This window comes from Erithacus rubecula (assembly GCF_903797595.1).
Source record: "Erithacus rubecula genome assembly, chromosome: 14".
NCBI lineage: Eukaryota > Metazoa > Chordata > Aves > Passeriformes > Muscicapidae > Erithacus > Erithacus rubecula.
In genome coordinates this window covers 1,547,078-1,574,987 of record NC_136666.1, presented here as the reverse complement: position 1 = coordinate 1,574,987, position 27,910 = coordinate 1,547,078, and the positions used below count along the sequence as shown (strand labels likewise).

At 58.2% G+C, this 27,910-nt stretch overlaps 1 protein-coding gene across 1 annotated transcript; it reads right to left on the bottom strand.

Moving 5' to 3' along the window:
* Window positions 1-433: 433 nt before the first annotated feature.
* Window positions 434-27,910, bottom strand: CSPG4 (chondroitin sulfate proteoglycan 4). Its single transcript, XM_079318350.1, has 10 exons — window positions 27,563-27,910; window positions 15,630-15,793; window positions 11,074-14,652; window positions 10,317-10,796; window positions 9,800-9,976; window positions 6,148-6,346; window positions 5,854-5,988; window positions 5,548-5,702; window positions 4,609-4,792; window positions 434-4,410 (listed from the first exon to the last, which is right to left on the bottom strand). Exons 1-10 carry the CDS (start codon window positions 27,651-27,653, stop codon window positions 2,507-2,509), a joined length of 7,068 nt encoding a protein of 2,355 aa, XP_079174476.1. The 5' UTR covers window positions 27,654-27,910; the 3' UTR covers window positions 434-2,506.

The window sequence follows — 27,910 nt, the reverse complement described above, 5'->3', positions numbered from 1 at the left end:
AAAGGCCAAAACGGGCTCCAAGAGATCTGGAGAGGGACTTTGGACAAGGGCCTGGAGTGAAAGGACAGGGGCTGAATGGCTTCCCATGGGCAGAGGGCAGGGTTGGATGGGATATTGGGAAGGAATTGCTCTCTGTGAGGCTTGTAAGGCCCTGGCACAGGGTGCCCAGAGAAGCTGTGGCTGCCCTGTCCATGGAAGTGTCCAAGGCCAAGTTGAATGAGGCTTGGAGCAACCTGGGACAGTGGAAGGTGTCTCTGCCCATGGCAGGGGGGTGGAACCAGATGACCTTTAAGGCCTCTTCCAACCCAAACCATTCCATGGTCTTCCCTGAACTGGGCTAGCTTTTTAGCCAGCTTGGCAGGGAAGGGTGCCAGGGAAGGGCCAGGAAACTTCTGAGATTGTTTGGGCTGTGGTTTGTGTTTGTGGGCCCCCAGCCTTCCCCAGGTGGGTGGGTGGCAGTGGCAGCACTGAAGCTGCCTCGGATCCTGCAAGCCCTGAATAACCCAGTCCTTCAGTTTTGAGGATTTAAACCCTGCCAGAAGAGCTTGGCCCCGGAGAGCTGCCGTCTCTGCTGCCTTTTTCCAGGTTACTGCCTGTCCTCCCCTGACCTCAGGAAGTGGATGTTTCTCAGCAGCAGGAATACAACCACAAGCCTTAAAAATAACCTGGTTTGCTTTCAGAGCTCCTTACAAAATAGGCCACGCTCCTTCTATGTAATCCCTGGGCACAAGATGAGAATCACTGGGAAGGAAAACACAGCGAAGCTTCCAAGGCTCGGTGGTTGGAGGTGGATGCAGCTCCCATCCCTCACTGGGGACATGTAAATAGTGAAGATAATAAAAAATGTGTGTTTGAATGGGGTGGGGAGGTGCAGAGCTGTGATCTGGAGTCAATGGCAGAAGCTGTTCCAACCTTTGGGGAGCAGCACGGCCCTGGCCATCTCCCAGCTGTGGCGTGGGCAGCACGGTCACCCTGACCCCATTTCACAGAGGGGAGAGGGTGTAATTTGCCTCTGAGCAGAAGGAAACCTTGTTTTTCCCTCTAGATGAGGCAGGAGGAAGGTTTTGGAGGTGGGGAGCAGACATCCATCAGCCTCCCCCTTGGGCCAAACAACTCAGAGGTGCCAGGTTCCCACTGTGCCCTGTCCTGTGGGGCGTGGGGACAGGGCCTGCCTGCACCCTGATGGCTTTGGGTGCCCATGAGATGTGCCAGCACCACCTGAAGCAGGGCAGGTGTGATTTACTGCTCAGCAAAGGTTTGGCACCATAAACCCAGCCAGGAAAACTGGCATGATCCAGGCAAACATCCCAGCTCTGCTGCAGCCTTGGAGTGGGATCACACAGGGTCATGGTCTAGGGGGGGGGATCATGTGGTGGATTTTATCTGGGGTGAGAGGGGTGCAAGGGGTCCCCTCTGGTCCCTGGGGGTCATGCCAGCTTCCCATCAGACGTGTGTGAGCAGGATGTGCCCTGTGATGAGATTCCCAGCTGGAGCAGCACAGGGTATTATTGTTGGGTCCCATCCTGAGCTCAGCGCTCAGTTTTTCCTCTGCCCTCCCTCAGACAGTTTCTATTTAAGTTTTCAGGACTCCAGGCTGGGGAAAATTTGAGCAAGAGCCCAGAATATAGTCCATTACCTCCAAATGTCGCTCAGCAGCTTAAAACAGGTCTGGCAAGGGAGACAGCTTAGAAAAACAGTGATGCACCTCGGAAAAGGCACTTTATTCTGTTTACTTCTGCCATACTGGAGTATACAGTGGAAAACCGTGCTGGCTCCGCTTCTCTGCTCTGCTCTCCGGTTTCACACTGCCCAGGTGAGCTCCAGCCATCCCTCCCTCCCTGCCAAGGGCATCCTACCTGTTGTGCAACCCCCCTAGGGCTCGGTGCAATTGGTTTCATGCAGCACAAGGCAAGTAGAGGAAGAGCGAGGCGGGTTATTTTTCCAAGTGGGTGGGGACTTCTAAATTCCCCTGGCATTGGCCACAGAATATTTTCCGAGCCTCTGCTCCAGTGTCTCAGCCTGCCTAGCCCTGGGGAATTTGGGCAGCTTCATCCCCAGCCTGACTCAACACAAGCTGCTCCTCATCCTCCCTCTCTTACCAAGAGCTATGTAAAGCACCCCTGTGGCGACTGTGCTGCCTTTAGAGGAGCCACCACTGGACCAGCCTGGGTGGCTCTGTGGGTACCAGTGTCATCAGGTGCCCCCCCAGCACTGTGGCCTCCATTGGGTGGCACAAACGAGCACCCAAAGTCAGTGATTCCCAGCGATGCTCAGGAATTTTGCCTGTCCCCAATTGCTTATGCAGTGTCCCCCTCCCCTGCCCAAAGGAGATGTGGGGCTACAAGGTGGGCTGGAGCAGCAGCCTCTGCATCCCCATGGCCCTCCTGCAGCTGTGGGATGCCAGCTCCCAGGGAAGAGGAGGAGGAGAGCCAGGGGGAGGCGGCTGGCGGTGCTGCAGGAGGGGCTGGACGCCCAGGTGGTCTCAGTGCCACCGCAGCCGAGCCCTTCACACCCAGTACTGGTTGTTTTTCAGCGGGGGGTTGGAAGTCCGGCAGTACTGGAGGAGCTCGGGGTCTGGAGGTGCCCCAGAGCCCGTGCCTGGGGGTGGGGGGCCCGTGCCCTTGCCCTCCAGGCTGGTGACAGTCGCTAGGGGGATGCTCTGGCTGGGCTCTGTCCTCCGGAAGGTCTCGTGGTCTGGCACGGCCCCGTTCTTGGCCTTGGAGGCGGGAGCGCCCTGCACGTGGTGCTTCCCCGTCTTGTTGCGCTTGTGCAGGTAGAAGAGCAGGGGCAGGATGAGGGCCAGCAGCAGCAAGATGAGGCAGATGGGGATGATGATGCTGAACATGTTGGCCTCGATGAAGCTGAGGAAGGTGCCCCCCGCCCCGGGGCTGGGGCTAGTGGTGGCACCGGGGGTCAGCCAGGGAGTGGGGGGCACGCCCAGCTCGCTGGCATTGGGGCTGCTCCGTGCTGTGCCGTGGGGCACGGGGGGCGAGGGTGCCAGCGGGACTGCCAGCAGGGTGACACCGTAGGATCTGGAGGCATTGTAGGGCTCGATGCCGTACTCCAGGGACGCCAGCGCCGATGGCACGCCGGCAGCCACCAGCTCGAAGACAAAGCTGTCCCTCTGCAGGGCTGGTTGGGTGTCCCCAGCATCCAGCACCTCCAGCCCCACCAGCCCTTGCTCCAGCTCGCTCTGGCTGAAGGTTTCTATCGGGGAGCTGGGCTGTCCTGGCTCCCTGGACACCCTCACCAGACGGCTGGCACGGGGCGCCCTGCGGACCTTGAAGACCGGGACGCTCTTGGTGTGGTTGGCCAGCCCGCTGGCATCGAGGACACTGGTGTCCAGCAGGGCTGTGGTGCCTCGGGGCCACAGGCTGCCCACTTGGGTCTTCACTGCAGCTCGGACCGTCACGTTCACCACGCCGCTCCTGTTCCCTGCCCGCGAAATGGCGACAAACTGGAAGTCATCCTCGGGCGACCCGAGGTCCCTGAAGGTGAACGTCACCTCCCTGCGATCCAGCTGCTTCTGTGAGAAGCCCCGTGATGGCTTTTGGTTGACTTGCACCTGTCCAAACCTGGGCTCCCTGGTGATCCTGTACTGGATGTTGCCCGTCCCTCGTGGCGCGGCACCCAGCAGGTGATGGTGGGACACGGGGGCCCTGTTCAGCTCTTGGGGCACCTCCAGCAGGGCTGGGCTGGCAGTGGTGCTCAGGGCTGGCAGCACCTCGATCTCCAGTGAGGTCTGGATGGGTGGGTGGTGGCCACTGGAGAGCCTCAGGGCTAAGGAGCCTGGGGCACGGCTCCCAGTGGTGACAAACACCACGCGGCCGGCATTGACATCCGCTTGGGTGAAGCGGCTGATGGGCTCCCGTGGGCTGTGTGTGCTGGCCACGTGGCCAGCGAGTGGCCTCTGGAGAACACTGTATACCATCTCCTGTGGGGACACCAGCGGGTCTGCCACATCCAGGTACTCCTGTGACAAGGTGACCACAGAGCCCGGCAGGACCTGCAGCACCTCCTGCCGCTTCACCACCTGCGGTGGCGTGGTGCTGCTGGCCACCGTTATGTTGAACTCCTCAGAGATGACCACCCCATCCTGTGGAGGACGGGCAGGCTGCTGCTCCCGGGGCTGCAGCCAAGCCTTGAAACTGAAACGGTCTTTGGAGACACTGCCCCCACCATGGGCATACACCAAGCGCCTCGCTGCCAGGTCTGACTGCAGGAAGAACGGCCGTGACTGCTCCAGAGGCACACCGGCCACCAAGAGCTGTCCATGAGCTGGTGGCTCCGTAACCAGGAAGACAACATCATATCCAGCCCTCTCAGGGACCAGGATTTGGCTCAGGAGGTTGGAGGCATCCAACACCGAGGTGTCAATCTCAGCCTGCTGAGCCCTTGTGAGCTGCAGACCTGGTGAGAAAAGGGATAAGAATCAACTGATGAAAGTTAGTGAGGGCTCGATGCAATGACAGAAGAAAGAATTGGATGCAGTTTTAGATGTTTGATGTAATATATCAGCCATGGAAAACAACACAGTGGTGTCTTCTTCAGACAAACAAGCCCTCCTGAAGAGCTGGTCTGTCCCATGCTTCTCCTTCCTACCCTTACCTGCGTTTTTCCAAAGCTGAGTCAAGCGCTGGGGACAGTTTTCCTCAAAGGAGATCAGGACGAGGAGGATGAACGAATCTGAGATGGTTGTGGGAGTGACCACGCGGAAGCGGATGGCATCCTGGACCAGCCAGAAGGGCTTGCCTGGCATCTCGTGCTGGTAGAAAATCAGCTTGCTGTCCACCTGAAAATTAACAACAACAAAAAAAATCCTTGATCTGCTCCTATCTTGACTCTGGGATGAAGCTACCAAGCTCTAATTAGGTAAGAAATGGGGGTTCTCACTAGCCATGGCACAATAGTGACCATGGTATTTACCAGGATGTCAAGTTGTGGCTATCCCATCCCTGGAATGGGGGGGGGGGAACACGATGGCTTTTAATCTCCCTTCCAACCCAAACTGTTCTGTGATTCTGTGATGTTTCTCCCAGCAATTAGGGAGGCTCAGAGGAAGGGTTGAGCTTGCTCAGCATCCTCTGAGGGTAAGTATAGCAAAGAGGAGCTTCCAGGGAGGGTAAACCTATGCCTTTGAGTGATGGAATAAAAATAAAATCCTTGCTGGGCTCTGCAAAATTTGGCCCCACAGGAGAAGGGATTTTTTTCAGAGCAGGGGTGAAAAAATCATGCTTGGCTCTTCCCTTCAGCAGCAGCCAGGCTGGCTGGTGCTGCAGCAGGGAGATGGCCCAGGAAAAGGGATTATAGCTCCCTCAGCTTCCCCCAGAGCTAAATCCAAGGCTGGGGCAGCAGCTCTTAATCCCTCTTAGCAGCTGTTGGCAGAGCTGGGAAAGTCACGGCACGGCTGGAGCCTTGTGCTGCCTCCTGCCTGGGATCAGGTGCCTGTGGTGGCACTGGGCTCAGACTGGGACCCCCATGCTGTGGTGGAGGGTGAGGAAGGGCTATTTTTGGGGTTCTGAGGGGCTGGAGGAACTGAAATCTCACCTGGGCTTGGGTGAAGTTCCTGATTTCCTCCCCCTGTGAGGTGGTGAGCCTGCCCAGGCGCGGGGCTTGCTCGATGCTGTAGTACAGAGTGCTGGAGCTGGCAGGGCTGTTGCTCACTGCCTGCAGGTTCTGGCTGGTGATGGGCTGCAGGGCACCTGGAAAACACATCCAGTATGGATCTCAACCAGTCACCTTGCCACCCACCTGCAACTTCTGCCAGGGGCACCTCAGCAGTGCTTGGGCAAGGGCAGGAACTTTTCAAACTCCCATTTGAACTGGGAGAATGGGGAAGGTGCTGGTACCCACCTGGGCAGACTGTGAGGCTCTGCTTCCTGGCCAGGCTGATGACAGGCTCCCTCTGGGCCCTGATGAGGAAGAAGTGCCCAGGGGACAGGTTCTCACCATCCCACAGATCGAAGGCGAAGCCACCATCCAGGGCTCCTGTGGAAAGCACAGACCTGGGCACTTGTGGGGGCAAGAGGAGATGCAGCTCCCCATTAACCTGTCAGGGTGTTGGGGTTGGTATCTCCTGTGGTGGCACAGTGTCCCCATCACCCTGGGGTGGTGCAGGGGCCCTGGGGCACCTCAGTCCTGCCCTACCTTGGTGCATGAAGAGGACGAGGCCGTTGTCTATCTGGGCCTGGGTGAACCTCTGGATCTCAGCGCCGGGCTCTGACCTCAGCACAACCTTCCCGTTGGCCGGGGGCTGGATGGAATAAGTCACCTCTTCTGCTGGGGAGTCCTCGTCCTCGGCACTCAGGATGTGGGGGCTGAGGACAGCCGTGGCACCTTCCCGCAGCTGGGGGACAGGGAGAGGCTGTAATCCCCCTGGCACCCCCTGGCACCTCTCCCCTTTTCCCCATCCCAGCTCAGACTGCTCTGCTGGGTGCCAGAGCACATCCCAGCCCGACAAGGGCGCCTTGTCTGTGCCCCGGGTGACGCCTCCATCCTCTGGCTTCTTCCCAGCCCTGCCGTGTTTGACAGCACGTGCCACACAGCTGGGTCTGTGCCTCTGCTGGAGGGCAAGGGTGCCTCAGTTTCCCCAGCTCCTGCAAGTGGAAGAGGTGCCCTGGGGCAGGGGCTGTGCCTTTGAGACCTTGCTTTGCAGGGAAGGGGTTTTAGTGGGGTGCATAAGCTGCTGCTGGGGACACAATGACCACAAGCAGCCCTGTCTCTCCCTGGCTGGGTGCTTCTCCTCTCTCCTGCTGCTGTCCCAGTTCTTGTCCCACCACCCCCTCACAAGGCTGTGCAGCAAGGCTGTCCCAGCAAACCCTCCAGGAATGACAAGTATGTGGCCGAGTTCAGAGCCACCGAGGAACTTCCCAGGACCACTTCCTCCCATCCAGTGGTGCTGACCCTCCCTTGGGAACATTGCCACCCCAAAGCCCTGGAATCTCCCATCACCAGCTGGAGGCAACAATTTTCCATGCTTGTGACCCTGTGCCACATCTCTGTCTTGGCAGACCACAGGGATGAATCTCATGCTGCCAAACAGGTCCTGCCCACACAGCCCAGAGCTGCCCTTTGCCCTCAGGATGCCTGGAAATCATGGGGTGCATGAACAGAGCCGTGCCGTGGCTCACGTGGGGTGGAGGGGTGGGAGGTGCAGCATCCCACATCATCATGAGGCTGGGATCTTGGAAATCTGCAGCTTGGGGATCTGCAAGGCAACACCCAGGCAGGCGCTGGAGGAGGTGCTCTGCCGGATGAGCTCTTTTCTGCTGTTTTCAGCTGGCCTAACCCAAAACATTGCTTGAGTGGGTGTGGGTGCCGACAGAGAAATGAAATCCCTCAGCAGTCCCCACGGGATGGCAGAGGCAGGCTGCAAAACACAGCTTTGGAGAGGCAGGGTGGGGGAAGTGCTGATGGACACACAGCCAGGACAGGAGCTTCACTGTGCTTGCACTGAGTTTTTTGGGCTGCCTCCTCTCCCCAGCACCCACAGCAGTTGGAATTGCAATCACACCGGGGGCTTGGAGCCAAAGAAAACCCTCTGTGAGCAAAGCAGGGAGGACTGGCAGCCCCAGGGCATGGCTGCCCACTGGGAAGGCACAGGCAGAGTGGCTGGAGCAGCTCTGCTCCCCGCCCAGAGCTGACCCATTTCTCCACGCTCCTGGTCCTCCCTGAATTATTAAAGTCTTCCGCCTGGCTCCTGCGGAGCTCCTGGGATTATTGTGTTTGCTCAGCCTCCGTGTCGCCTCTGCTCTGGGGAGTGTGCCTGTGCAGCACTGGGAGCCTCTCTCTCGGTGGCACCCAGCCATCCTGCCCTTACATCCAGCCCAAAAACTGCTGCTCCTTCCCCAGGGGCTCCACTTTGGGGTCTAGACCCAGCCTCTGTTGTCTCCCAGCCCTGCGAGGACTCGGCATCCCTGGAAACCTTTGTGCAATCCCTCTCTGGGGCCTGGCCTGACCTTTAAACACTGAAGTCATCCCTCACCAGAGCACAAACACGGCAGGGCTGTGCCTCTCCCGTCGTTCCTGTTGGGGGAAAGAAGCCTTTCCCAGCTCCACAGCTCCTCTGGGCAGCTGTGGTTACTCTTCCCAGGGTGCAAAGGGATTCCCAGAAATCCCCTTGGAAGGGCAGACAAATTGCTGCCTCAGAGTTTATTTTTAGGAGGTTTTTCTGTCTTTTCACCCTTATCCTTAGCATGTTGGCTGGGGGGGAGGGAAGGCCATGCTTATACTGGATGCTTGGAGTGGGGAAAAGGGGCTGGCACAGGCCCAGCAGCTGAGGGGTACATCTCCCTGAATTTTGGCCCAGGTGAGGCATGTCTACAAAAGGCATTTGATGGGCTGGAGGGGAAAACTGGTGCAGGCACAGAGCTGGGGCTGAGGATACCTTCCAAACTTTGCAGGTATCCTTCAAAATGGGTGTCAAAAAGGGCAGCCCCTTCCCCTTGAGCACCTTCTCCAGAGTCCAGGCCCCCAGAACCCTTCCCAAGGCAACTGTGTGATGACCCCCATGCAGTAGATTGCTTTCAGCTGCCAGCCTGAGAAATCCCAGGATGGTGAAAAAGGTGAGGGGTGGGATGATTGTTCTCCCATGTTTTCCACTAAATTCTTCGCTGGAATTTTGCATTAGTGACCCCGAATGCGACAGGGAGGTGCTGGAAGCAGAAGGTGGGAGTTCACCAGCAGGTGAGACCTCTTCCCTACTGCTGTGTTCTGGGATGGGCATAAAGGGAGGTGTGAAAGCTGCTCAGATGACTGAGTAGTTCCAGTCCGTGTTGATGAAAGGTGGGCAAGCTAATCCTGGAGCTGCCAGGGATTGCCCCACGAGCAGGGGCTGTGCCAAGAGTCTGGAATGATGGTCCCATTTCTAGGGCGATGCTCCCATCTCTGGGGCTATGCTCCCATCTCTGGGGGTGATGCTCCCATCTCTGGCGGTGATGCTCCCATCTCTGGCGGTGATGCTCCCATCTCTGGGGCTATGCTCCCATCTCTGGCGGTGATGCTCCCATCTCTGGGGCTATGCTCCCATCTCTGGGGGTGATGCTCCCATCTCTGGGGCTATGCTCCCATCTCTAGGGGTGATGCTCCCATCTCTGGCGGTGATGCTCCCATCTCTGGGGCTATGCTCCCATCTCTGGGGGTGATGCTCCCATCTCTGGGGCTATGCTCCCATCTCTAGGGGTGATGCTCCCATCTCTGGCGGTGATGCTCCCATCTCTGGGGCTATGCTCCCATCTCTGGGGGTGATGCTCCCATCTCTGGGGCGATGCTCCCATCTCTGGCGGTGATGCTCCCATCTCTGGGGGTGATGCTCCCATCTCTAGGGGTGATGCTCCCATCTCTGGGGGTGATGCTCCCATCTCTGGGGCGATGCTCCCATCTCTGGGGCTATGCTCCCATCTCTAGGGGTGATGCTCCCATCTCTGGCGGTGATGCTCCCATCTCTGGCGGTGATGCTCCCATCTCTGGGGGTGATGCTCCCATCTCTGGGGCGATGCTCCCGTTTCTCGGGGCGCTGCTCCCATCTCTGGGGTGATGCTCTCATTTCTCGGGGCGCTGCTTCCATCTGGCGGGGCGATGCTCCCATCTCGCGGCCGCTTCCCGCAGCAGCAGCGGGGCGGGACGGGTTTGGGGGCGAGGACAGCTCCCTCTCCGCCTCCTCCAGAGCCTCGCCCCTTCGGGAAAACGCTCCTCCTTTCGCCATTCCCCATGGCCCGCCTCTGGGCGGCAGTCGAGCCCCAGCTCCCCGAGGCGAGCTGCCGCCAGCACAGGTGGTCCCCAGGCGTCCCCCCAGCCTTACCTGCAAGCCGGCGTTGACCTTCAGGCGCGGCCCCTTGGTGCTGCGGGGCAGGATGGTGATGAACAGAGTCCGGGGATGGCTCTTTCGGGATACCTCGGAGGCATTGGCCAGGATGGTGAAACTGTCTGTGAGCGATCGGGGACCATCCTGCCGGTACTGGATCTGCTGGTTCTCCACCTGCGGGGCAAGGGGCAGGTGATCCTCCATGGAGGGGACCCTGAACCATCCTGGCAGGATGATGGCAACCCACCACCAGCTCAGGGTTAGTTGGAACCCTGTGGGATCTCTATGGGAAGCAGACCTGGAGCCCAGCATGGGTGCTCTGCCTGCATCCCCACCCCATATCCCTAGGGGCTGAAGAGCAAACCCATCACCCCACATGCCTCCATCCCTTCTGATGCACACAAAACTCCTGCAGCCCTCCCCAACCTCCCAGTTGTGGCTGGGGTTGGAGACCCGCCCTGGGCTCTCCCCATACCCTCGGGAAAGCAGCAGTGGGTGCCCCTGGGTGCTATACCTCGCTCCAGGTGAAGCTGTGCAGCCCGCCCTGCTGGGGCCGCTGGCTGCTCAGGAGGCTGCCAAACCTGGGGGGCTCGAGCACCCTGAACTCCACGCCGAGGGTGGGGTAGTAGGTGTTGGGAATGCTGAGGATGCTCGAGGAGATGGTGGCAGAGCCCCCTCCCGGCACTGTGATGTTGTGGACATCCAAGGGGACGGTGATGGGGAGCACAAGCAGGCTGACCACCACCCCCTCCAGAGGGTCTGCACTGCGGGCTGTGACGTCCAGGACAAAGCGGTCACGCTCCTCGTTGGGCTTGGAGTGCAGGTAGAGGACTCTGCCACTGTTGATGTCCTCCTGGGTGAAGGACTGGATGGGGTCCAGGCTGGGCTGCTCGTTCACATCCTGGCTGTGCTGAAGCATTGCCAGGAAGCCAGAGGCTGGGGGGCTGCTCACCAGGTAGACGATGTCTTGGGAAGGGATCTCTTCGTGGGTCACCTGGGAGTGTGGGGGAGACGAGGAATGAGTGGGAGGGCTGGTAACTGAGGCTGGGCTGTCCCAACTGCTGTGCAGTCAATCCCTCAGAGCTGAACTGCAAGAATCACCTTTCTGAGGGCCTGAAGCCCTCTCTGCCCCTAGGCAAAGCCTGGCAAGGACACAAGGCCTCGGCTCTGAGCAGTTGGGAGTAAAATGGAATCTCATAGGTGGCCATCCTGGTTTGGTGGCCAGGGAAGTCATGCAGGCATGGGGAGTGACTAGAGAAGGGGATACTCACCAGTAAGTCCTCCTCCTTGATCCCAGCTGCTTCTCCCTGGAAAACATAGATCTCCCTGTGGTTGACTATGCTCAGGGGGCTGGGATGGGTATCCAAGAAGACGCTGATGGCCAGTGTGTCTTCCACCGCCACCTCATTTGCTTCTACAGTGAACTGGAGCTCGTCCCGGGCATTCCTGCTCCCGTTGTGGTGGTAGGAGATCTCTCCTGCCAGCAGATCTCTCTGGGAGAAGGCCATGACCGGCTGCTCCCCTCTCAGCACGGTCCCCCACCTCGGGGGGGTGGTTATCAGGAACCGTATCTCCTCATCTGACCTGATGTCCATGTTGGTCTCCAGGCTGAGGACAGAGGAGTCAATGCTCCCTCGTGTGCCCTGGTGGATGACCAGCCCGGTGTTGTTGACTATTCTGATGTAGGGGTCTGATGCCTGCACTTCCAGGAGGGCCGTGGTTTGGTGGAGACCATCCGAGACCTGTAGCTGGATCCAGCCCCGGTCAGCCCCAGAATGGACAAAGAGGATCTTCTTCTTCCTCAGGTCATCCTGTGTGAATCGATAGACCTGGTGCCTTCTGTCATCCACGGACACGATGCTGCCAAACAAGATGTCCTTCCTGGTCAGCACCAGCTGCGCGTCGGAGAAGCCCGAGTCCTTGTCGGTGAAGGCGATGTCGTCGGTGGTCAGCAGGTGCTGCCCGTGGCGCACCACGCTGAACACTCTGTTCACGGCCCGCACGGGGCTGTGGTCATTGACAGGCTGGATGGACACCCTGAAAACGCCCCTCACCTCCTCGGTCTCAGACTCGGCGCTGCCCTCGCCCTGCCTGACGGCCACGAAGGGGATGTCGTCCTCCAGCGTCTCGGAGTCGTCGTGCTGGTACAGCAGCCGGCGCTGCAGGATGTCGTCGTTGGTGAACTCGGTGATCTCCTCCCTGGAGGCCCAGCCGTGGGACGCGGCCCAGGCCAGCCTGCCGTGCGCCGGCCCCTCGATCACCTCGTAGGCGTAGTCCATGCTGTTCACGCTCTGCACAAACAAGTGATCCTTGGAGATGATGGCCTGGCCACCTTCCGGCACGGTCAGGAGCACGTTGGTCAGGGTTGGCGCATCGGGGTCCCCCCCAATGCTGATTCTGTAGGTGTACACGGGCGAGTGCTGCTCACCAGCGTGGACACGGAACTGGAAGGAGTCCTCGGCTTGCTGGGAGTTCCTGATGGTCACGCTGTAGCTCAGGCGGTTTCCCTGCAGGTCCTCTTCTGTAAATCCAAAGCCTTCAGTCAGCCTGTTGCCCAGCAGCTCCAGGTTTCCCTTTTTGGGAGCCTGGACGATCATGTAGTGGAAGGGAACCGGGGCAGAGTTTGGATCTTCCAACATTGCCTCCAGCTCCTTGCCAGTGATATTTCTATGCCGCTTATTCTTCATCTGGAGGGGAGCCATGGTCCTCATCTTAATGGTGGCTCTTTTAATCCTTATGAGGAAGGTGTTGTTCGGCAGGAGCTTCTGCCCTACCTGGACTTTGAATCTCACCTCCTCCACGCTGTCTTCCAGTCGGTGCTCCGGGTCTGTGCTAAAATACTGGATGCGCCCTTGCTCCAGGTCCTGTTGGTGGAAGGACTCGACTTTTTTCCATTCCCCTCCCATGCTCCCTTGCTTCTGGACCTCACCGTACTTGAGAGGCTCCGTGAGGACGTAGAGGATGGAGACCCGTTGTTCCACAGCGTTGGTCTCCACTGACAGGTTGGCTGTGGTGATGCGTGCGGCCCCTCCTTGGGAAAGGGACAGGCCGGTGTTATTGAGCAGGCGGATGTCAGGATCGATGGCCAGGATCCTCAGGGTGGCAACGGGGCTCGGAATGGTGCCGTCACTCACCTGCAGGGTGAGCTCTAAGTTTGTCCCACCCTGGTGCACATAGACTACGTTGCCAGCCTCCAGGTCCCTGCAGGAGAACTCTTCGATGGGCACTCCGGGGTGGAAGTCCAACTCCACATACCCCTCCTCCACCTGCTGACTGTGCAGCTGGAACTCGAGGTCATCACAGGACGAGTCATCGTCCAGGACCTGCAGGATGTCGGTGGTCAGGTGTTTCCGAGTGTGCTTCAGGATGGTCATTTGGTTCCCACGGGGGAAGGTCACCTGCGGGGCATCATTGACAGGGTTGATCATGATGGGCAGCAGGTACACCTGCCCCTGCCGCAGACACTCCGGGACTCCCTGCTGCGTGGTCACTGTCACCTCCAGCATCAGCTGGTCCATGGGCCCCTCGGAGCCATCGTGGATATACCTGATTTTCCGGTTCACAATGTCCAGCAAGGTGAACTTCCTTCTGCTCCTGGAGCCGGGAATGTCCAGCTCCAGCTGGCCATGCCTGGGGTCACCGGTGATGCTGAAGAGGATTTGGGACTGACGGATGTTGGCCAGGCTCAAGTCCACCGTTGGCTGGGCATGTTTCCACTCCAGGTAGGCCATGCCCCCTTCAGAGACGATGAGGGGGCTGACGTGCAGCAGCCTGCTGATGTTGGCAAAGGCGGGTGGGAAGCTGCTGTCAGGCCGGCACGGTTCGGCCACCAGGCCTGGCGCTCCCGAAAAGCCGTTTGGGGGCGGGGAAGTGGATGCCTCGTCCTGCTCATATGCTTCCTCATAGTCCCAGTAGTGGTCCTGCTTCCCACAGCCTGCCGTGATGTCCTTTGTGATCACAGCATCCTGCAGGCTCCTCCTCTGCTGGTTTATCCGGAGGTCCTCCAGGCAGCCAACAAACGAGTGGTTGGTCATGGTCCACAAGGAGATGAAAGAAAGATGATGCTCCCTCAGCCTTTGCAAAGCTTTTTCATCCATACCTCCGATGAAGAGGTTCCCCTGAAGGTCCAGGTAGTTGTTGATGCCCCGGTTGGACGTGGATGAGGCATAGTAATCTATCAGTATCTCAAACTTGTGCACGTCCGTGTGGACCTTGACGTAGTGCTGCTGCTCGTCGCTGATGAAGACGTTGTTGTGCAGGACGATGACACCATTGCCCTTCTCCACAAACCCTCGCAGGCGCCCGTTGGAGATCTCCAGGTAGAAGAAGTCATTCTCCAGCCCTGCGTGGTAGACGAGGGGCGCCTGGGTGGCGCTTGTCGTTATCACAAACTCGATGGTCGCCTCCTGCCTCGCGTCCCACGTGGGAAAAGCAGCGTAGGAGTGCGGCCCCGGGAACCCGAAGGGCTCCTCGGGCTCTGCAGAGAACTGCGTGCTGCACCCTTCCTGCACGTGGTGGAAGGTCTTGGAGCTGCCACCAGCAGACAGATGGGAGAGGACATCCAGGCCATTGAAGGTCACCAGGTGCAGGCAGCCCCTGAAGGGAGGGCTGGCCTCAGCCAGGTAGGGCAGGTCCAGGCTGCCTGTGCCGCCGGCGAAGAGGCCGTGCTGGATGTCCAGCTCCCTCGCTGGCCCCCCGATGTCTGCAGAGCTGTTGAAGAGCCCATCGATGGTCAGCGTCATCCTGCCATCCTCCACCAGCAGCTCCACATCATGCACTGCCAGGTTATTGAGCTGCAGCCCCTCTGGGGACTGCAAAGTCACCTCCTCCAAGCCCAGCTGCAGCCTGGCCTGCAGGGAAAGACACAAAATCAGTTCAAGTGAGACCCGCCCACCTTCCATGCATGGACCCACACCCAGGTGCTCATAAGGGTTTTGGTCCCTCAGTTTGCTCCTCCACGTCTGGATGTGCTCCTCCCTCATCCTCCCTGTGGGCCAGCCCTCTTTGTCCTGCTCTCTGAATTTCTCTCCTTTTTTATTCATTCTCAGCAAACCTCAGTCTCAGAGCTGGGGTACTCCATCTCCAGTCCCACAGCTGGCTTTTCCTCTCCCCTCACAGAGCAGCCCAGCCAGATGCTGTCTCTTCCTCCCCTGCTCTATCTTGCCCACTGCCCTCCATCCTTGCAACCTTGGCTGCTTCCAGCCCTTTCCCTGGGAACTGGCAGGGGAAATAGCAGGTTTTGCTCCTCATGGGCAGCAGCCTGGAGCCTGCCTAAAATAGAGGGTTAGCTGGTGAGACACATGGTCTGCATTAGGGACACCTCTGGGCAGTGGCTCGCTTGCTCTTCTGCTTTGGTTTAATGTGGTTGGTAGCCCAGCCCAGGCTGCAGAGAGGCAGGATGTGTGCCTCGGATGCTCCCTCTCTTTTCCTTCATGGTGGATGTCAACACCATAACCACAACAGGGAATTTTACTCCTCTGTCTTGATTGCTTCCCATGTTCCAGCTGGGACAAGGGAGATCTCTCCTTTCCCTGAATCCTCTTGTCTCACCTCCTCACACCTGAGGGTGCTGTGCACCGTGTCTGACCATGCAATGCACACGGGGTGCCAGTGTCAGGGTGTCCCCATGGCCATCCCCAGCATCACCCAGGGTGGGCAGCTTCCCCAGGTGGAGCCTGTTTCTCTGTATTTAACCAAATCTGGCAAGATTGGTGTCCGCCCTCCTCTTGTACTCTTGGCAATCCCTGGCAGCTGAGCTGCCCCTTCATCCTCCCACTGGTGAAGCCAGTTACAGAGCCCAGCCTGGGGAGAGGATCGGGGTGCTGACCTGCAGGCGGCCGGCTCGCAGCTGGAGCAGGAGGTGGTCGGGCTGGCCAGCAGCCAGGAACAGCAGCCCGTTGCCCTGGCTGGTGAGGAGCTGCAGCTGCAGCCGCACCGTGCGCGAGGCGTCCGCCAGCGGCATCTCCACGAAGCTGTCCCCGAAGAAAGAGGCTGGGGAGAGGGGAGAAAGGTCAGGCAGGGAAGGAAACCTCCTGCAAGCCCTGTCTGGGTGGGTGCTGTGATTATGGAACCTCCCCAGCCCATCCATCCTTCCCTTGGTTGCCATCTGACAGGTTGCTAGAGTCCAGCAGCCTAAAAAGACCCTTGAGGGAGTCCATTTTTCTCATTTTCCTTCAAGAAATCCTAAAAGGGTTTAGGTTGGAAGGAAACTTAAAGCTCATCTGGTCCAAATCCCCTGCTACAGTCAGGGACATTTTCCACTAGCCCAGGTTGCTCTGACGTGGCCTTGAACACTTCCAGAGCTTCTCTGGGCAACCTGTGCCAGCGCCTTCTGATTAAAGAAACTGTGTTTCTCCTCAGTGCTGGAGGAATAAACATGAGTGCCAGTGATCCATATGTGGATGTGGGAGCGTACACAAACCTCAGCTCAAATTGGGCGCCTGGAGATGCAGCTGGAACGTGTCCAACACCCAGCACACATCAGCCCTGGAGGACTCAGCTCAATGGCATGTGGTCACGAAATGACAGACTGTGTCACAGGGCAGGGACTGGAGAGGGCAGGATTAAGAGTACAGGGAGCGGCAAGGTTTAATTTTAGATGCTTTTAGTGTTTAGCTGACTCAAAGCATGCATGTGCATCTCACACATGTTAAATGCGTGTGGCTGGGGCCTGCAGCCACCCATCCTGCTTGGCTCCAGCTCAGCCTGTGCCAAAACTGTGTGCAGAAGCATAAACACTCCAGCTCTGTAAGCTGGAAATGTTTGGGGAGGATATGTCAGGGACAGGGGGCAAATGCACATTTTCAGTCCATATGTAGTCACAGGCTCTGCTGGAGTTTATATATGTGAAGTTTTCCTGCTGTGCTTTATTAGAGCACTTATCAAATCCACCCAGTTGTCAAGTCTGTCCTGCTGAGGTGCGATGGGCAAACAAGAACAGGAATTTGGATTTCAGGGTCCCAGCCCCTGATCTCTTTTGGAGGAGGCAGGGATGGATCTTGGGGTGAGACCAATCTTCTGCACAGCGAGGTCTGGGTATAAACACCCACAATCTGCTCTTACAATGCTTCCCTGGTTGCATTTTCCTCTTGCCCAAATTTCTGTGGGATGGCCAGGGTGGGAATGGGCAGTGTGGACTTTGCTCAAAGGGTGGTGCAGCAAGTGAAAACTCAACCCTGTGAGACAGCCACAGTCACTGAGGCATTTGGAAGAGGACCATCTGTAGAGGTGATGCCACAAGTTGCACTCTGTTTTAGCTTTTCACATTTTCTTCAGAGCTGAGCCCTACAGTGCCCTGCATGGATGGAACTCTTCTTCTTTGGGAATGGGGAGACCTCCTTGTCCAGGACACCACAAAAAATCATTTCCTGCTGCTGGCAGCAGAAAAAAGCGCCTGAGTTTTCCCCTGTGGTCTGGGAGGATGACGTGGGCGTTGCAAAGACCATCACCTCACCCGTCCTGGACAGGGAGGAAATGGCACCATGGAATTATCTGGCCTTTGCTGTAACACCGAGCCCTTTGCCCAGCCCAGGGCAAGGCTGTCAGGGTGCCTGCTGCTGGCATGGGGCACTTTGGCTCCCTTGTCCTCTCCAGCCCAGCCAGTGACTCAGAGGAGCTGAGCTGTTCTCTGCAGGGCTCTGTCCTTCCCTGACCTGCTCCCTCCTTCCCATGGTCCCAGCAAAGCCAGCCTTGCCCAGTGGCCAAGAGTGGTGGGTGCTGGGGCTCTCAGCACCGCCTTGTCCTGGGGCTGGTGAGCAGGAGTGATGTGTCACAGTGGAAAAAGGAATTTTCCTGTCCCTCCTTGCACAGCCCCAGGCACACGTGCGTGCACATGTGGTCCCCAGGAACATCCCTGTACGTTATGTGCTGGCTCCCGCCGAGGTTCCCTGTGCATGCTCTGTGCTCCAGCTCCCACTGGGATTTTGCTGCATTTTAGTGGCTTCCCCTAATTCAAAAAACGTTTTTCAGATGGGTACTGAGTGGCTGCTCTCACGGGGAGGGAAAGCTTGGCTGGGCTGGACCCACCAGCAGCTCCCATGCCTGCCCAGGGGCTGGGCAATGTCTCGCCATGGGTGCTGGGGATGAGGATTTGGGGCTGCTCCAGCACAACCAGCTTGTTTTCCAGTGTGCCAGGGGGCACCAGCTCCTGCAGCCAGCACATTTTGTCCTGCCTTCGCTCTCCCAAAGCTGACAGAAATGTTTTTCTTCTTCTCTCGTAAAATGCTAATAATAAAAAGCTCCCAGAGGTGCGGATGCCTATGGGAGTGGTGCTGTTTGTTGGGGAGGAGGAAGGACCCTTGCCCAGATCCAGGAGGCACTGGAATTTTTCTCCAGCAGCAGAGCCATGTGAATTACTGCTGTTTGTCTTCCCAAATTCCTGCTTTATTTCAGGGCCACTCTCCTCCTCCCTCATCAGCCCAGCCAGGATGTGAAGCCACTCACATTTCACTTTCACCCGGGACCTGCAGCTTCTCACCTCCATCCCCCTTCTTCCACACCCTGCACTTTGAAAAAGATGCAGAAAAAATGCATTTTTTTGGTTTTGTTTTTCAAATGCATTTTGCTCCGGAGGAGCCTCCATAGGACAGGGTGCCCCTAGTCCATCACTTGGAGCAAGCAGGGATTTCCAGGCACCCATCCCCATCTCTGGGCAGGCTGAGATGGGCTCCTGGGATCACCCCACGAGGATGAGTTCCCATGCCCCAAAAACACTCATCTCCAGTGATGTGAGGATGCCACGATCATACCACAGGAGTGTCGTGCCCCTCATCCCTGCATGCAGATGCCCAAGGTGACCCCTCCTCTCCTGTCATGGGGACAACAGGTCCCCATGTCCTGGCCATGGAGAGGACACCCCGGATGTCCCACTCATCCCAGATAAAAACAATTGCCATTTTCAGCTCGCTGTCCCACAGGAAATCACCGTCCCTGCCTTGCCAAGACGATTGAAAGGCGTTGACGAGGCGAGAGGAGCCTCCGTCACAGTTTCCGAGCAGCCAGCCAGCAGATTATAGACTGCAGTGTCACTTGGGTTTGGGGTTTTTTGGGGCCTTTTTTTCTCATTGAAAAAAATCAAGGAGATGAGCCAAAAGCTCTAAGGAGGGCTCTGGGAGCGAGGCCCCGGGTTGCTGGGTTGCTCCTGGGGCCGGCACACAGCGAGGAGCCGGAGCTGCCCCGGCACCCGCCCCGGCCGCCGGCCACGCGACGCCTTGGCCCTTGTCCCCTGTCCTCCAGCTGCAAACACGGCTGCTTTGGCCTCTCCAGCCCCTGTTTTTTTGGTGTTCAGGGAGTTTTCTGCCTGGGGGAGCAGAGCCTGAGAGGATCCCCATCTGCACAGGGGGCTGTCTTGAGTGCTTGGGGCTCAGCGAGGCTGTTTTGGGCTCTCCTTTGTGCTTGGACAGATATCTCAGCACAAAAACTTCTCCCACCTCCTTCCCAGCACGTAGGAGGTTGAAGGAGCCAACTCCAGGCCCAGGCAAAGGGAAGTGCTCGGGAAGCTCAGCTCAGAGAGAGCCGGCACTGGCCACGGAGGGATTTTGGAGCAGGGAGAGGTGTCCTGGGGGTGTGGGAGGGGATGTGAGCTCCTGGCTGGATGCTGCCGTGCCCCAAGGCTCGTGGGGCATCCCCAGCCCTGCATTTGGGGCGTGCAGGAGGAGCTGCACTGGAGTTTGGGGTACCAGCCCTGAGGGATGTGGGGTCTCCCATTGCTCTGGCCACAGCATAACCCTGAGGCCGAGGAGGAGCAGCGGAGCAAACCCTGCCCGGGGACAGGGGTGTGGAGCCGGGGAGGGGCTGGATGCTCAACAAGGCTCCATTCAGGCTGCGGTGGGGCAGGTGGGGGCCGGTGGCCGGCTGTGTTTGCAGGGAGGGGACTGGAATCCATTAAAGCAGCTCTTTAATGAGCGGGGCGGGTGCCAGGAGAGCCCCGTGCAGACACACGCGCCCCCCTGAATGACTCCCTGTGTTCCCAGCCCGGCCACACCGCTTTTCCGACGCTGGAAAAACAGCCGGGGAGTGAAAGCTCCTTGTTGCCCGAACAGCCCCGGGCTTGTGCGGCCGCTGGTGCAGCCCAGCCCTCCGGCTGCCCTCCTTCCTGCCCGCATCCCTGTGCCAACACCGCTGGGTGCTGCTGGGCTGCCCCAAGGGCACCCTGCTGCACTGCTCCGCAGCCTCACGAGCTGGTTTTGAGGTCCTCTGAGTTGTTTGGGGTTGTTTTTTTATTTAAATAACTTGTAAGGTAGTGAGGTCACCCGTGGTGCTGCACCCCCACCCGCTGTGCAAACGCCAGAGGGGCTGGGGGATGTGAACATTGGAGGGGTTCAGGGGGATGTGAACACTGGAGAGATTCGGGGGGATGTGAACACTGGAGAGATTTGGGGAGATGTGAACATTGGAGGGGCTCAGGGGGATGTGAACACTAGAGAAATTCAGGGGGATATGAACACTGGAGAGATTTGGGGGGATGTGAACACTAGAGAAATTCAGGGGGATGTGAACACTGGAGAGATTTGGGGGGATGTGAATGTGGGGAGGGGTTCAGGGGGATGTGAACATGGGAGGGATTCAGGGGATAAAAATACTGGAGGGGTTCAGGGGAATGCCAACACCGGAGAAGCTGGGGCGATGGGAACATCAGATGCAAACATTGGAGGGTTTTGGGGGATGCAAATACTGGGGGGGCTCGGGGCAGGGGGGCTGCCCAGCCCTGGGGATGCTGCTCACAGTTTGATCCCTCCTGTTCCTCCCAGAATGTGTGCTTGAGGCTCCTGTCCCACTCCCAGCACAGGCAGGGTGGGCAGGATCAGCGCCGTGGGTGGTCCTGGGGGTTCAGGCTCCCTTGTCCCCAGCCTGGCTCTCTGATGCCCAGTGGGACCTGTAGCCCTCCGGAGCTGGGGCTGGGCTGTGCCTCTGTCCCCATACAGGGTGGAGGAGCCATGGGAGGAAGGGATCCAACGGGCTTTTGGAGAAAGGCTTCATTATGTTCCACATTCCCTTCGTTTTACGGTGTGTGGTTTTATTTATGGCCAGGGAAGGAAATGAGCAGCCTGCAAGGAGGTTAAGGCAAACACAGTGGCCCTCGCCTTTGGCTGGGGCTTTGCTGGGAAGAGGGGGAGCTAGGGGGACAAATGGGGGACTGCTGCCTTCAGACATGCCCTGAGACCTGAGCTGACCACCCATCTGGGTCTCCACGGCAAAGAAATCCCAGAGCAATGGAGATGAGCTGGGTTTAGCCTGCAGCAAGGACATCCAAACCCAGTGGGGACTCGGGGATCACACCACAGTCCCCTCATGCCTGCCTCAGGAAAGCTCGGGGTTCTGTCTCGAGACTGATGGCATGGGGTGTCACTGGCACAGATCCATCCCTGCTGTGACAGCTCCTGGCACGCAGGAGGACTTTTCCTTTTATCCCCAGTCCCAGTGATTGCAGTGACTGCTGCTCCCACATCCTGAGCCAGGGCTGTGCATGCTTTTCCAACCCCAGCAATGGGAACAAGAGCTCTCCCTCTGGCCCTCCCTCACGCCGGGGCTCCCAGGGGCCGGCGCTTTCCAGGAGCTCTGGCCAGCAGAATTGCTGGAAAGCAGCACCCACAAAACCACCAGAAAATCTGTGGCTGGTCACCTTCCCAGCCCTGCCGACCACCAGAAGTGCCATGGCCCTTGTTTTGGGTGTGGGAGGAGAGTCCTGGCCCCGGGTGCTTTGCTTCGCCCCCATCCCAGCCCGGTGGCCTCTGGCTGCACCACTCTGCTTTGAACCCCTCCTCCTGTGTTTATTCATTCAGTTCCTCTCCCCCGTTCCCCAGCCAGCTGCTCTCTGCTTGCCTTCTCCAGCCTGACAGCTTTGGGGAAAAACAGCCTTTTTACAGCCCACGGGCTCTGGGGTCAGGGGAAAACATGGAAACATGCCCCCTGCTAATTCCGTGCTGTCTGGGACGGGGCTGGTTGTACCCTCCCGTGTCCCCAAACCCCTGTGCCTGCTCCTGCCTGCCTTTCCCGTGCTCATGGAGCAGCAGAGGAGCTGTGAGAGCTGGAGGCCATAAAGCAGGGTCCAGGAGGCTTGGCAGTAGCTGCAGAGCTCCATCGCTTATCCAGCGTGGTTTTACGATGATTCAAGCACAGCCCTAAAGCTGATGGTATTTCCTGAGCTCTCCTGCTCGGCCAGATGCAGAGCCATGGAGGGGAGGGCAAGGAGCTGGGAGCCAGCCTGAAACCCCCCACAAAGGCCACGGTGCTTTTGGGAAGAGCTGGGGGGATGAGCACCCCCAAAGCCTGGCACGGAGCAAGAATGAAGAGATTTTAACCATGCGTGGCTCAATGGCTCCGGAGGGACTTGAGGAATAAGCCCAAGCTGGAAGCAGAGTTTGGAGTGTTTGCCCTGGGAAGTGAAGCAGGGGGAGAGAGTGGGAGGATTTGGGGAAGCGGGAGGCTCAATGGGGCTTTTGTGCCGTCCCCTGCAGCGTGACTCAGGCTCGCTCAGGCTCTCGCTGCCAGAAGTTGGCCTGGAAATATTGTATCAGCCGCCGAGGACGTGGTTTCCAAACCATTGGAAGTCGGGTTTTGTTCTATTTTTTCTTTCCTCCTCTCCCTCCCAAGCCCTCTTCCCCTGTCTCGCAGGCTGGCAGGTTTTCCAGCTCCACCCTGCACATTCTGGCACCCGCTGCCACTGTGTTCCCCACCCAGCCAAGGAAAAGCTGCAGGAGGGCACGTGGTGGCACACGAGGGACAGTCCCAGCCAGGAGGATCTCAGAGCGCGACACCTGGGTGCACATCCCACCTGCAGATCCCTGAATCCCACCCCTGCCTGTCCCCAAGCCCATCTGCAGGCCGGGGAGGGGAGGAGGGCTAGAGCAGCCGGGCCAGGGGATGCTCACAGACACGCCTGGAACAGCTCGGTGTTACCGGAGCGATCCTCGCCTGCTGTCAACAAACAGCGCGGCTCCAGCCGCCCCGGCTCTGACGGCTCCCAGCCCCGCCGGTGTCAAGTGGCTCCCGACGTGCCAGGATGGGGGAGCGATCAGCCAAAACTGCGGGGAACAATGAGCACGAGCGGCAGTGTCAAACCCTGCCAGAAGATACCTGCTGGCCTTCACTGCAGCGCGCAGGGACGGGGAAATGTTTGAATAGAGATGTTATAACGCGCAGTTAAGGTGTAAAATGTGTGAATTGGGGTGATTCAGCTCTGGCTTGTAAGGCAGCACCCACAGCACCCTGTACCTCACTGGGCACCAGGTTGAGTTTTTTGTGATGTTGAGTGCTGTGAGGGGCAGAGAAAACTGTCTACACGGTGCAGTGTGGATGGGGGAAAGAGAGGATATTTTTCCTTCTCTGGAGATGACAAACTGTCTACAAAAAAATTAGTATTTTCTTTTTTTCTCCCTCTTCCAAGAGCTGAAAGCTCTGCCCTGTCCTCTTCATCCTTCCAGAGGTGCCCCTCCCTGCCCTGCCGTGCCTCCCCCTCCCCACTCCTGCTACCCCCTGGCTTTTCCATCCATGAGAAACACCCTCCAGGGTGATGTTTATAGAGAAAATAAACGCCTGCTCTATTTGTGGCGCGGGGGGGAGGCCCGGCTGGCGGGAGGGGGCTGTGGGGGTGTGGAAGCGGGTGCTCACATCCCCTCCCAGGGCTGCAGGGCTTTCTCAGCCACATCTACCTCGGGCCAAGACTTCCCTCTCTTCTCCCCAGCTCCCAGAGGAAATGACCCTGGTGGGCTCAGAAATTTCTGTGGGATGGGATGCTGAAAACCTCGAAGCCCTTCTGAAGCCCAGTCGGAGGCTGGGAAAGGGAATGGGAAGGAAATTCCTGCTGCCCTCCCCTCTTTCTGCCAGTGCTGCACCAAGCCCGGGGTGTGGGATGGTGGAGGATGGGGAGCACCCCTTAATGCGGCTGGGGATGGCACCACGAACAGTTTTGGTGACTCCAAACCCTCCCTCCCTGGCCTGCCTGCAGCAAAGAGGAAAAACAACTTCCAGAGAGCCAAGATTTGGGCAAAAGTAGCAGCGGGGATTCACAGGGCCATCCCGAGCTGACTCACAGCTCACGGCGGCTCCTTCCCCAGCCAGTGAGTCACGGTGATGGATGAATTTTGGATGAAGTTTGGATGAATTTGCCTCACCATCTCCTTGTCTGGGAGGCACGGCCACCTCCTAACCATGCTGTTCTCCCCACGACTTTCTCCACTCCCAGCAGTTTTTGGCAGCACCCGCCCTTCTCCGGGCTGCTTTCCGTCTGTCCCTCTGTCCGTCTGTCAGGCAGCCAAGCGCAGCCCTTGGGCACAGGGCAGCTCCCAGAGGTACTGCCCGGAGCCATGCGACACACCCCGGGGAAGAAGGATGGAAAACGGGAATTTATCACCCTCTTGGATCCACAGCTCAGGGCACAAACATCCCCCACCCCACCCTGGTGCCAGCTCAGAGGCCCTGCTTGCTCTGTCCTGAGGATGAAGGTTTGGCAATGGGTGACAAACCAGGCAGCAAACCTAGGGGTGGAAAGAGCTACGAAGTCCTGCTGAAGTCCTGCTCCTGTGGATTTTAGCCTGGCTCTGTAGAATCCAATGACTCTCAGCTCTGCTTTGTGAAGCAAAAGGTTTTCTGGCTTCACAGAACACATTCGGAATATACTTTATAGAATATATTAATATTCTGCCATCATTTTATATAAAAACTATCCTCATATAACAATATACTGCTATATTGGTCAGTATAGCATAAACCCTCTCTTTTTCTGGTGTATTTACCTCAGAAAAGGTTTGAGGGGTGTCCCACCCTGTGTGCAGCCTGGCAATGTCCAAGCAAACACAGGGAGAGCTCAGGGAAGGGCTGGTTTGGGAATGAGGGAGCTCTGAAGGACACCTTCCACTCTCAGTGTCTCCAGGGGAGTCACAGTGTGCTGGCAAACCAGGCTTGGGATGCCCAGGTGAGAGCTGGGAAGGGCACAGGAGTTTGCAGGAGTCTCCCAGCTGAAGGCTGGGGGTGATGCTCACATTTGGGGAAACTGGCTTCCCAAAAAGGACAAAACCCGAGCCCAGCACCTGGAAAGGGCCATGGGAGCAGCCCAGGGGAGCAGAGCTGGGCTGGGCCAACTCCTGTCGAACAGTCTGTGCTTTGAGCTTTATTTAGGCACACAGGCTCCTGCCTCCCAGCCTCTGCCCCTGCCCAGCCTCCTCAGGGTGAGCTTAACCCTGTCCTGCAATCCTGCAGGAATGTGCTCATTATATATTTGCCCACAGTTCTCTGTTGCTAAATATAAGAGTGAGACGAGAATATTCCTCCCCGATTCCCACGATACCAGTTTGCTTTCTCCCCCCTTTTTCGGCATTTTTCCTGTTCTTTCCCATCAGCTGGAAACTTTTCCAGCTGCTTCGAGCTATGACCTTAAAACATGTGGCGCGATCATAAAAAAGAAAGTTTGAATAAATCAGTCACATGTCCAAAAGTGGAGGAAAGGAAGAGCAGAGGTGGCTCCACAGAGCTGAGAAAGCTGGAGAACGCAGAAGGGATCCTGGATGGATCCCCCTGCACAGACACTGCTCCCATCCATGGGCAGGCAATCCTGGACAAGCCAGGATCCCTCTTCCCTCCCCAGGACCCCAGCACTGCTTCTGGGCTCTGCCTAAACTTGGGAGGGTGTCACATTTTGGGCACCCACTTGCTGAAATCTGCTCATGGTTAATCTACACATCAAATTCTCCCTTCTCCCCTCATTCCAAACCTCCAGCAACAAGGATTTGGGGGAAGGAGGAGCCCAGCCTGTGGGAGACCTCACTGGGAACGAGAGGGGAGCCAGGCTGTCAAAAACAGTTTACTAAAGCTTCACACTCTGATGTCAAGAGGACAAATTTTATGAGTGTTTTTTTATTTTTATTTTTGGTATAATCTTGTATTTGATGAAGTGCATGGTGACTCTTCCCATGCTGGGCTGGGCCGGAAGCCCCAAGTTACTGAACCTGAGCTTGCAGGGAACACAAAACACAAAACTTCATCCCCCAAAACCTCAGCCCCATGCTCAGCATGCTGCTCATGGCTGTCCCTGATGGAGACACAGGGATGTCCCACAGTGGGCAGCCCATGGGAACAGCTGGAATGATGTTCTCAACTGCAGGGGGCTTGTGGGAAGCTGCTGCCCAGACCCAGGGTCACAGCTGGCACATCTGTTTCAGCCCAGTGCAGAAAGAGTCCCCAGCATTGGAAAATGGGTGTAAACCCCCTTTTCTTCCCCAGCCCTGTGTGCTGACACTGGGGAGGTCCCCACTGATCCCCAGAGCTGTGTTACAGACATGGGGGAGTCACTGGGGGAGTCTGGGGATGTTGGCAGTATCAGTGAAAGCCATGGGGGTTTCAGGGTTTTTTGGTGGTTTCTCCAGCCCATTCACCATGAAAGTTTGGGACTGCCAGGGCAGCTCTCAGACCCTGCATGTGGGGAAATCCCATCCCAGGATGGAAAGGTCAGGGCAGGGAGGAAGGAGACCACTCTGTTCATTAACAAAAGGGATTTTTTTTCCACTCAGCTTGCCAGGCACCCTCCTATTTTGGCACATGACAAAAAATAGAAAGAACGAGGCCTAAGGTAATGGAAGGAGCATGTCCCAGAGGCCACCTGCTCTCAGGGGGGGAACAGGGACAACAAGAGACCAACAGCAGAGCCCTGCAGGCACTGAGGCCACAAGGCTGAGCCCTGGGATCATCCTCCTCCTTGCACTGACACAGGCTGGGATGCAGAAGATGGTTAGGAAGCAAAGGACTGGAGGTTTTCAATAATTCCTTTGGGAACTGCTGGGAGCAAGCTCCTGCCTCACTGCTGGTCAGAGTCCTGGTCCCTGGGGGGAAGTTTGGGGAAGAGAAACCGCTCAGTGAAACGATATATTATTTTTGGGGTGAGTTAGGGACTTAAAAGTGCTTTTTCAATTCCCATCACGTTCAAAACTATAGTGCAGTGCCCAGCCAGATTCCAGGCTCAGCCTGGAGGGTCAGACCTGTCCCAGTGGGATGAGACCCCTGTGCAGACCTGCTGAGGCTGTGTGCATCAGGGAGCAGGGAGGGAGCAGGAGGGAGCAGGGCTGTCAGGATGCTGAGGTTGCACACAAATCCCTGACAAGAGCTGGGTGGGCAAACCTGGCTGCTTCGTGGGGAAAACGGTATAAATCAGAACTTCTCAGAACTGCTGCCCCTGTGCAGCAGCCAGCCCTGCGGCACCTTGGGGACAACACCCTCAGCCCCAGCTGGTCCCCCGTGCCCTGTCACCCCTGGGGTGGTCCCGCACCCTGCTGGGGCTGTGCTGGTGGGACAGCAGCCATTCGCCACTCGCCCCAGGCCACCAGCCACACCAGGCGGGCAGGGCGGCCCCGGGAGGTGACCCACAGCCCGCAGCGCTCCGGCTGCAGGGATGGAGAGGGGCTCCGTGCAAGGCCAAACATGGGCAGGAGGGCTGGCAGCTCCCTCCCGGTGGCGCCGGGCTCGGTGGGGAGCGGCCGTGCCTTCCCCCCCTCCGGTGCGGGGCAGAGCTGCTCCGAGCCCCATCCACACCCCCGTGTGCCCTGCGGAGAGCACGGGGCGAGCACAGCGAGCTCCACCGGCCTGCGAGCCACGCCGGGCGAGCGCTCCTTCCCCAGGACACAGCGCTGCTGCCAGCCTGGCAGAGGACCCGCACAGCCCTGGGCCACCCCTGGGCCACCCCTGGGTCACCCACAGCGCTCCCCTGGCTCTCCCTGAGCAGGATTGTCCCGCTCCTGAAGCATCTCCCACCCCTGGCTCTGGGACGGGACTCACCTCCGGCCGGGGGTCCCGCGGTGAGGGGCCGGGGGTGGCCGGCCAGCAGCAGCAGCAGCACGGTGGCGATGCCACCCATCGTGTCGCCCATCGTGTCCCCCGTGGTGTCCCCGGGGGCTGGAGCAGCGGGACGGCTCAGACTCGGCCGGCTCTGTCTCCAGCTCCTGCTATACTATATTTAATAAAGCGGAGCGAGGGAGGGTCCTGCAACTTCTCCCGCCTGTCGGAAAGGAGAAATTCGCTCGGATTACAAACCCAAATTTTCCTCTCTTAAAGGGCTAGAGGCCCTCGCCACCCACAGCCGGAGCTGAAAGCAGCCTTGTTCCCCCGGGCAGGAGAGGGAGGAGC

Excerpts from the sequence above, each read along its gene's own strand:
- CSPG4 (XM_079318350.1), bottom strand. The coding sequence starts at position 27,653 with ATGGGCGACACGATGGGTGGCATCGCCACCGTGCTGCTGCTGCTGCTG. Across the intron at positions 14,653-15,629 it reads TGCGAGCCGGCCGCCTGCAG|GCCAGGCTGCAGCTGGGCTT; the intron begins GTCAGCACCCCG and ends CTTTCCCTGCAG. Across the intron at positions 5,989-6,147 it reads CGTCCTCTTCATGCACCAAG|GAGCCCTGGATGGTGGCTTC; the intron begins GTAGGGCAGGAC and ends TGCTTTCCACAG.